This window comes from Nipponia nippon, unplaced genomic scaffold (assembly GCF_047370975.1).
Source record: "Nipponia nippon isolate SJK-2023a ecotype South Korea unplaced genomic scaffold, ASM4737097v1 scaffold_17, whole genome shotgun sequence".
In the NCBI taxonomy this organism is placed as follows: Eukaryota; Metazoa; Chordata; class Aves; order Pelecaniformes; family Threskiornithidae; genus Nipponia; species Nipponia nippon.
The window spans coordinates 5,821,118-5,830,617 of record NW_028262333.1 but is presented as its reverse complement, the minus strand read 5'-3'; the positions used below and the strand labels follow the sequence as shown (position 1 = coordinate 5,830,617).

At 53.1% G+C, this 9,500-nt stretch overlaps 1 protein-coding gene across 1 annotated transcript; it reads right to left on the bottom strand.

Annotated features, from left to right (window-relative positions):
* Positions 1–1,245: 1,245 nt before the first annotated feature.
* Positions 1,246–6,064, bottom strand: ATOX1 (antioxidant 1 copper chaperone). Its single transcript, XM_087753977.1, has 4 exons — positions 5,982–6,064; positions 4,764–4,839; positions 3,238–3,395; positions 1,246–1,472 (listed from the first exon to the last, which is right to left on the bottom strand). Exons 1-3 carry the CDS (start codon positions 5,985–5,987, stop codon positions 3,262–3,264), a joined length of 216 nt encoding a protein of 71 aa, XP_087610103.1. The 5' UTR covers positions 5,988–6,064; the 3' UTR covers positions 1,246–1,472; positions 3,238–3,261.
* Between the last annotated feature and the right edge of the window lie 3,436 nt (positions 6,065–9,500).

Genomic DNA, 9,500 nt, shown 5'->3' with positions numbered 1-9,500 from the left:
TCTGGGCCTTGGCTCAGGAAACCTCCTGCACCTGGGAGATTTTAATGCAAGAAAACAATGCAGTGATGTTAGACTTCTATCCTTTAGCTTCCCTTAAATTAAAAAGTAATAAAAATTGTCTGCAGCATGTTCCTTGAAGCACCTCCAGCCCCTGCAAGTACATCTACAGCAATTAATTGTGCTTTAGATCAGTGGTTAAGAAGGACTTGGAGGTACTAAACCTCTCTGGGAAAGAATAAATTGCAACTATGTCAAAAGTAATCTCAATGTACAAGTATGAAAAATCTCTTAAATATAGCGTAATGTTTTCCTTCAAACTTTAGTTGGTTTTCCTCTCTGTAGAACAAATCACATGTGACTGGTAGGCATTGGAGACATTCCCCAAGTGAAACAAGAGACAGCAGACTGGGACGGACACATGCAATCTTTTCACTGGGCTGAAAACCTGAATTAAATGGATGGGAGCTGGGCAAATCAACAGTATAGCCCATAACACTGGTCACTGGGCTGAGAAATAAGAGACCTTGGAGACATTTCCACACCCCTCCCCTTCCTCTACCCCTTCTGCATTTCTCATCAGCACAGGCATTCTCCTACCGTGTCTGTGGGTGCATGCAGCACCCAGGATCCTGCCCAGCATCAGGACCCCATGATGCTACTACCTATTTGGTTGAAATTTTGTATGTGGGAAGGGGGCAAGAGGAACACTTGCCGGGGAAGGGACTGATCCAGGTGTCTTGAGCTGGGCCCAGGATCTGGAATGATTCCTCACATTTATACGGTCATGCAGTGCCCTCAAAAGCACTGTACTAAACCTAGGCTGAGTCCATGTTCCCTGCTCCTACTTGCAATTTAGTTGTCCTGTGAGCTCAATCGTGTTGCTGGGGTCCAGTGACTTCTGCCTCGTGGCCCCATCTAGCTCAAAAGGACACTTGGTTATCCTTGACTTACAGGGGCTGCAAGGGTCCCTTCTTCCCCGCACCTGCATCCCAAATGGATGGTTTTGTCTGTTCTGTGATGGAAAGATATCTGCCAAGACACAGATTTCCTGAATTTAAGTGACATTCAAGCTCAGTTCTCTTGAGACATGTCCCTCAGGCAGAGATTGCAGTCAGCTTCTAAAGATAGGTGCAGTTTCCTGGGAGACCCGTCTTGCACGTAATGGCCAGTTTCCCATCCCTAAGAGCCATCTCTTTTACAGAAAACCAGTTAAAGCAGTACAAAGACACACAAGACACATAGACATGCACTGAAAGATAGAAGCAGCACCTCGATTTACTGTGGGACTAGAAACAGCATATAACCTCCTCCTCTAGATTTCTCCGCTTTTAAAGCTCAAGACGCAGCTGTCTCCTCCTGCCAGCCCTCTGCCTTCCGGCATCTGGCAGGGTAGTAAAGGTCAAATGAAAGAGCAAGTTGGGAGATATGCAAACAGTTAAGCCACCTTTTTTGCTGAAGTCATGTTTGAGTTCCTGCAAAATAAATAAATAAATAAGTAAAAGGAAAAAATACCAAGGCACAGAGGAGGTGATAACATTATACAAAGATGCCCTCTGCCGGTCACAAGCCAAAGGAAAGCCATCCACCTGAGCTCTATGCCAGCGATTTGCAACTTCCCTCCCTCCTTTTAGAGACAAACCCCTAAAAATATTCCCTACGGAGGGAAATGTGCTGTAAAACTTAAATTTAGTGTTTTTTCCCATAACAGGTGAAGTGATCTAGCAGCAAACTACGAGCAAGGGCAGTCCAGCCATGCCTCTCCTTTGTTTTGGATCTTACAATCCTTGGGTAAGTCAAATCGCTTCAGTTAAAATCCAATAGGAAAACAAAAGCATGGAGAGAAATGTTCTGCCAGGTCGGCCAGCTGAACTGACTCCCTAGCTGCCTTGATGTAATATAAGGAAAGCGGTGAGAACACAGGGCCATGGAAAAAAGGGACACATCCACATTATTTGAGAGTGGCTTTGCTGTAATGGTTAACTTTTGCAGGCATTTGAGACATAGTCCACAAGTCTCTGCAAGTTGAAAACAGCTCTTCCAATCAATACAAGCTGAAAACTATTTGAGGTACTAATCAATTCAGAGCATGTTTCTCTCTCTGTTTTAAATAGCAATGTTACTTGATTAAAGCTATGATTTTAAACAATTTCTAAGAAGTATTGAGAGCTTGATCAAATGATAAAAATTGCAGATTTTAAACCTGTTAAGTCAGTCTATTGAAACAATGCAGATCTATTGCACACGCACATTAGTATCATCTGAACTCTTTCTTGTATCAGTTTAATTCCTGCTGGTGTAAATCTCTGATTTAATTTGCTGACTGGGAATTAAATCAACATGAACTGGTTTCAGTGCATTTGTGCTAGGTATTTGTGGTCATCAAACTAGACCATTTTAAAACAACGTCATTAGATTAGAAAGCTCCACTGACAGAAACAAGCTCTTAAGCGATGCAATATAGTAATCTTGGACACTAAAGAACAGTACATGCAGTGAGTGGGCAGCCCTCTCCTCCCACTTCATTCTTTTCCACTGAAAATGAACCCTGTCTGCAAAAACCATTTCACAGGCCGTACATGAGTTTCGTACGTGTCCTCATAGTGCTGGGACTCTAGGAAAATCGACAGGCTGCAACACTCAGGTTGTCTTTGGGACAGACGTCCAGTTGGGCAGGGGATGTGTGCACTGGGAGCTGTTCTCAAACCCGACATTTTATGTCTGTGAGGGTAGCAGGGTGCTGCTCTTTTTCCATCCTCGAGTTTAGTGGAGGATTAACAGTGATATCAACAGAATCAGATGTTGGAAGTCCTCGTGCTAACAACCAACCCCCTGCATCACGTACCCACAGGGGTCTTTGTGTCCCATAGCCCTCCCTGGTATTGTTGGGGGCCACCACTCTCTCTGGTCAGCTGGTGAATGTCTTTGGGATTTGTTTTCATGCATGCTATGCTCTGGCAAACTCTAGGTTCACCTGGGAATGGCACAGAGGCTGTGTTCTGCCTCTCCACTACAGCCATGGTTGGGATCACGTGGGCTTTGCAGAATAGCTAAGGGGTCCCACACAGAAATGGTGCTGGCTGTATGTGGCCCGGCTGCTTCTCCGATAGGAGGGGTTTGCTGAAGCTGGACCTGCAGGTCTTTCCTACTTTGTGCTTCCCAGGAAGCAGCCTGTTTTACTGGGAGGGCTGGAAAAAGCTCAGATCTCTCTCTTCAGCATTTCATACACCTGGTATATACCTAGCCTCCTCACACCAGGCAAGGCTACTGCGCGGACTTCTCCCCAAGGTAGGAAGCGTTCTTTCCAGTCTTCTTTAGGGTTTCCAATAGGGTGTCAACATTGTGCTCCGAGTCGATGCACACCTTCTTGTTGGGCAGGTCAATATCAAACTGGACACCTAAGAGGAAAGGAAAAAAATTTTGCACAGCTAGAAGCAGCCAAATTGTGTGAGCACAGAGAAAGCTCACCTTCACACATTTGTGCTCCCAAGGCCATCAGTCAAATGTGCGTGTGCCTCCTGCCAGCAAACCCTGATTGATACCACCACCTGCCAGCAAAACCAAGCTGGTGCCCTGCCAGCAATGGTATGAAGGAAGCCAGATCTCCTATAGATCTACATCGGACACCACAGTTTCTCAACTGAGTTAATTTGCTCACCCCACCTTGGATCAACACAATCACTCATGCAATAACCAGAATGAGCCAAGTTTCAACCAACCACTATAATCACCAACCAGCTCAGCCTGTGCTGTGGTTTAGCATGGATAGGCACTAATGAGGGAGTTAGCACAGGGGTTAGGACAGGGTCAGGACAGGTTTCCTCAGTGGTGGTACCAGCTAACAGCTGTAAGTAGGAGGGAAGGAAAAAACACTTTCTCATGTGGATTTCCCAATGGCTAATAAGGGTAAGCCACTCTCAGCCCAGTGAAAGGAACTGGACATGAAGTCTCTATCCAGCCACATACTCTCACAAAACTTGTAGGTATGTATCAGCTTTGAGAGCTCTGCCGCATCATCACGAGGCTGATGTTGGCCAGCATGTTGAAGAGTGATGGAGGTGCTGACAAGCACACACAGAGGAAGTGGGATCACCGCAGCCTGATAACAGGGTCTGGAAGAAGTTGCAAGGCCTTTGCCTTGGTGACTGAAAGCTGTTCTGACTCGGTGAGGACAGGGGAGCAGGATGACAGGTCCTCACAACTGGTAAGTGTGGGTCACATCCTTCTCTCTTGGCAATCCCAGCACAAAGGAGGCATAGGTTATAATTTTCCAGGTGGTATTCAAAACAGGCTGTGCAGGCAACCACCAAATACTCTGCTCAGCAGCTCTTCTCTGTGACTGCTGCTGACACATCTAGGGAAGCACCACAGATACCCCAGGCCTCCTTGGGAGCAATGCCTGGCAGGACATCCACCTCCCCTCCTTCTGGCAGCCCGAGCAGGGGCCTACCAGTGCGGTTCCCAGAGGGTTCAGGATGAGGCCCTGGTAATTCAGAGCCACCTGCAGCCATGGCAGCTCCTCCTTCCCTTGACGGTTCTCCAAGGGTCACACGAGTCCTGCGAACAATCAGTGACTCACTACTGGCTAAGCAGCAGGCTCAGAGCAGAGCGGGGAGCAGAGGTTTCCAATCACCCACTTTCAGCTTTTATCCACAGTGCTACCCTTGCAAGACGGAGGATCCCAGGGCACTGCCATCCTGCCCCGGAGCTGGTGTTGCTCCGGCGAGCTGGCTGTCACATCACATCACACACCAGCACTGACTCACCTCCCAGCCTGTGCAGGACACGGGTGACCGCATTGGAGCAGCCTTCACAGGTCATGTCCACAAAGAACTCGTGTTTCTAAAAAAAGGCAGATGGGGGATCAGGGAGGATGCAGCCGGCAGCACACCACGAGCACTCGTCCTCCAAACTTGCCTTTTTCCTTGGGGAGGTGGGTTCAAATCCTCCCCAACCAAAAGGTCCACACATGCCGCTAAGGGATCCTCAGCAAAACCGAGAGTTCTCATTATTCCTCCCTAGGTGTCCCCGTGCTGTCCCTCACAGCACAACCCTACGGGCCTTTGGAGACTGTCTGGCCCCTAATCAGAGCAGGGCCACCTTCAGGGTCAGTGCAGGTTGCCATCTTTGTGAGCTTCTGCTGGACTCACTCCACTTGCCCTGGGGAGCCCAGGAGAAGCAAGTCATCTGCCTCCAGCTACCCGCTGTCCTGACTTAGTCTGCAAGGTTTTCGGTGCTTGCCCACCCTATTCTTCTTGTATCTACAAGGCCTCTGGTCCCCAACATAATAAACTCATAAAAATATTAACAAAACTGAAATTTAAGGAACATTAGTGCTGGTTTTTCATCCCTTCAGGGCCCCAGTGTTATCTTCTCCTTGTGAGAGATACTGGGTTGACATAAACATGCTTGCCTGTAACACTAATCATCGCCTTCAACCTTTGGCACCAGACGGATCCTAATTTCCTTTTCATGCACATGCTTTTTACTTTCCTTAGAAAAGAAAAGTAAAGCTGTTTTTTTTATTTGTTACCCCCAACCCATATTTCTTTCCATTCAAAACCACCCTTTGCCCTCTGCCACGGGGAGGCTAAAACCCTCACGGGCATAATTCGCCCGGGAAAGGAGCTCGGGAACGGCCCGTCCCCATTAGGATTTTTCCAGAGTAATTAGCCTTTTTTTTTGATTTTTACTTTACAAATGCCCTGCGTGCTCTGGGGGCCGGGAAGAGGGAGGGGGACGGGGCCGGAGGGGTCCCAGCGCAGGGCCCCCCGCCTGGGGCTGTCCAAGCCCCGGTGCTGGGGGAGCCCCGCCGGCTGCTCCCGCTGCCCGCGGCCGCGCGGCTCCCTCCCTGCCCCGCGTCTCCGATGGCGCCGGGCCCAGCCCCACCACGGCCCCCGGCCCCACACAGGCCCCTCCCGGCCCCACACGGCCCCCGGCCAGCCCGATGTCCGGACCCAGCCGGGCCCGGGCCCGGCACCCACCGGCATGGCGGAGCGCGGCGGCGGCGGCTCCCAGCTCTCGGCGCGGAGGAAGGGGCGGGCCGCGCCCGGCTCCTCCGGGCCGAGGCCGGGCCCTGAGCGCCGGCCCCGCACAGCGCCCCCGGGGCCGCGGGGAGGCCGGCGGCCCCGCACAGCCCCGGGCCCGGGCAGCCCCGCACCGGCCCCCCGGGAGCCGGGCTTGCCCCTTCCCTACACAGGAGCAGCGGGCAGGGAGGACCCCGGCCCCTCTCAGTAGCCTCCCACGGGCAGAACCATTCCGGCCGCCTTCATCTCCAACCCCATAGCTTCACGGAAAACGGCATTTCGGAAGGTTTTGCAAAGTCGCCCCTGGGCCAGGAACCGCTGCAGAGGAGCCCAGGGAGGGCAGCGGGGCCGGGGACAGCGGCACAGAGGTTTCAGCACCCCCGGAGTTTGGGGCTGGTGGCTTTTGTTTGCACTGACATGAACTGGCCCGTAGCCATGGGATGCAGGCCTTCAGACACTCTTTGGCCTGGTCTTAACGCTGACCAGATTGCTTTTAGTAGCCTTTTGGGGACGGCAATTTAATTCTTAGGAGTATTTGTTGCTGAAACACAGCCCCACTTCTCCCGGTTATGTTTCTCTTCCCATTTTTCTGATACTAAAACGCTGCCGCTCCTCATGAGGAGATGCACTGGGGCCAGACTGATGCTGTCCAGGTTAGGATGAAGCCCGAGGTGGGAGGAAGGATTAGGAAGGGTTAAGGAGAAAGCAGTGGAGAAAGTTTGTGCTCGGTGTGGATCCCTAACAGCTGCCTGCACCCTGCCTGGTGCTCTGCCTGCCCGCTTTACAGGCTAAGGATCAGCACAGGGGCAAAGTGGCTGCGGGAGGGAGCAGGGAAGAGTCATAAAGACGGCGCGGGTGGCGTGAGCGTTGTCTGGGCTGCTTCAGAAAGCTTGTTCCTCTGTCTTCTGAGGTTTCAAGATATACCGGCTTAGGAGAGCTCTGGTAGACTGGATTATTGAATGAGGGAGGTTTTGGGGGGGTCTGTACTTCAGAGTAGGTTGAAGGAAAGGATGCTGGTCCCCCAAGATGTTTGTGTGTCTGCTTTGGAGTGGGTTGTTGTTTTTGTTGCCTGCCTATTTGGTCCTTTGAAGGAGAATGGGCTCCTTTCTTAAAAATTCTCATCAAGGTGGAGGAGGCTGTGGAGGCGGCCGGGAGCAGCTCGGGTGCTCTGGCAGGCTGTGGGTAACACGGAAAGGAGGCAGCGCGGAACGTCAGGGCTGAGCAGCGCTGGCAGAGCTGTGTGGGGGTGATGTTTCCTGACCACGTGCCGGGCTTCAGTATCTTCCTGTTGAGAAGCCTAACCTGTAGCAGGAAAAATAACCAAGGTGTTTCGGGTTATTTGCTACCACACCCTGGGACGTCGGCTGGCCCTGGCTAACCCTTCCCCTTGCACTGAGTTGATCCTGAACAGGCTGAGCCCCTGCCAGGAAGGCTGAGCCGAAGATGATGTGAATGCCTTTCGTAGCCAGCTTCTGTTGCACGGGGGGAGCGAGGCCGTTCGTTTCAGTGTGCGTAGGACCCTTAGCGTGCACTGACCTTTTTATAAGAGAGGAATTACCTGTCCCCCTATTGCTCTGGGGAGAGATGCCTGGGGTCCCCCGGCAGAGTTTATTTTGGATGGCTGTTGTGCTGGGTCACTGGTCTCATGCTAAATTTTGCAAAAGTCTGCACTACTGATTTATGAACTGGCAGATTGCAATGCAGCTTAGTCTATAAATAGCCAGAGTGTGGGGGGGAAGGATATTAATGCTGAGCATGGCCCCATGCCAGTTCACTGACTGTATCTCTAGCTGCAAGGCATAGCAGGGAGGGTTTTAGGCAGCGTGTAGGGGTATGGCAGTGGGGAGGAAGTCACTTTTACAGGGTGAAATATATCTCAGACTGCTTCATGTCATATGTTTGGGATGGGATGTGACAGAAACAAATGGAAAGCTATGGCTTTCTGGGAGCGGCTGGCTCAGGCCGACTGTCTGCTTCCTTTCCCTCCTGCTCTCTTTGGGCTCCCTGGACCAGCATCTGCCGGTGAGGAAGGATCTGTGAACTCTGAGGCCTTTCTCCTCCTTTGCAGGACTACTTGGGCCTTGCAGGGTAGGTTAGAAAATTTCCCTGCTTGGCTTGTCCTTCCTCTGGGGCAGATGATCCATCCATCTGCTTTGCTCAGAAGTTGTGAAGGAAAAATGGCTGCATGAGGTTGACACTCGCTGTTACTGGATGCGTGTCCAAACGATTGGCAGCGAGGCTGGGGCAGGGGCTGGAGCACAAGGCTGGGGAGGAGCGGCTGAGGGAGCTGGGGGTGCTCAGCCTGGGGAAGAGGAGGCTGAGGGGAGCCCTCATCGCTCTCTGCAACTGCCTGACAGGAGGCTGGAGCCAGGCAGGGGTCGGTCTCTTCTCCCAGGTTACAAGTGATAGGACAAGAGGCAACGGTCTCAAGCTGTGCCAGGGCAGGTTTAGGTTGGATATTAGGAGAAACTTCTTCACGGGAAGGGCTGTCAGTCCCTGGCACAGGCTGCCCAGGGCAGTGGTTGAGTCTCCATCCCTGGAGGTATTTAAAAGCTGGGGAGATGTGGTGCCTGGGGACATGGTTTAGTGGTGGCCTTGGCAGTGTTAACGGTTGGACTCGATGATCTTAAGGGTCTTTTCCAACCTCAACGATTCTGTGCTTCTGCAAGTCTCCCGGCTCTGCCTGGGGTCTCCCGGGGATGGGCAGGGGAAGCCAGCCCATGTTTCTCCAGCCTGGAGATGGTGACCACCGCCTCGCCTGAGCAGCTGGGCCTGTTCCTGGTGGAGGTGGCCTCGGCTGCAGCCCTGCACGGGAGCCCTTTAGCGTGAAAAGCTCCTTGTATCCACGCCCACGGGTGGTTTCTCTCAGGTGAGCGGGCCAGTTGTGCCGGGCCCGTGGGTGCTCTGGCCTCAGGCCTGTGGTGCAGACGAGGCTGTGGCGGCCGGAGCAGATGCAGCCATCCAGCGGGGAGGCCGCGGCCTGTTCGCTGTTACGGGTCTGCGGGGGCCGGGGATTGGGTGCCCCCGTGCTGGGGGAGGCAGCCGCGGGGCCTCGGCCCACAGCACCAGGGCTCGCCAGCTCCCACCGCCGCCATGTTGGGCGCCGTCCTCTTCCCTCCAGCAGGGGGTGGTGCTGGGCGCGGAACGCCCCTCGTGGCGCGTTGCCGGTCCCTTTAAGAACGCCGGAGGTGGCCTGTCCGTCAGGGCCCGCCGCGTTCTCCCATTGGTCGCCGCGCTCTGAGCCGCACAGAGGGCGCCGCCCCGATCTATAACGGGGTTTACCAGCACCTTCTCAAGGGCGCTGCTGTGCGGCTCAACCATACTACGGCGTCAGGCCTGCCCCGCCCTTCGCGCCTGGTAGCGCGGGTAGCGTCGTCCTATTGGCTAAAGGAGAAATCTATCAGGTCTCGTCCCACCCCGACGGGGGGAGCGCCACGGCCCATTGGTTCTGCTAGGTGTCGGTCACTCTTACTGCCT

Bases quoted from the DNA above. Each gene is read 5' to 3' on its own strand.
- ATOX1 (XM_087753977.1), bottom strand. The intron at 3,396-4,763 runs GTGAGTCAGTGC...CTTTCCTCTTAG, and splicing joins TGTCCTGCACAGGCTGGGAG to GTGTCCAGTTTGATATTGAC.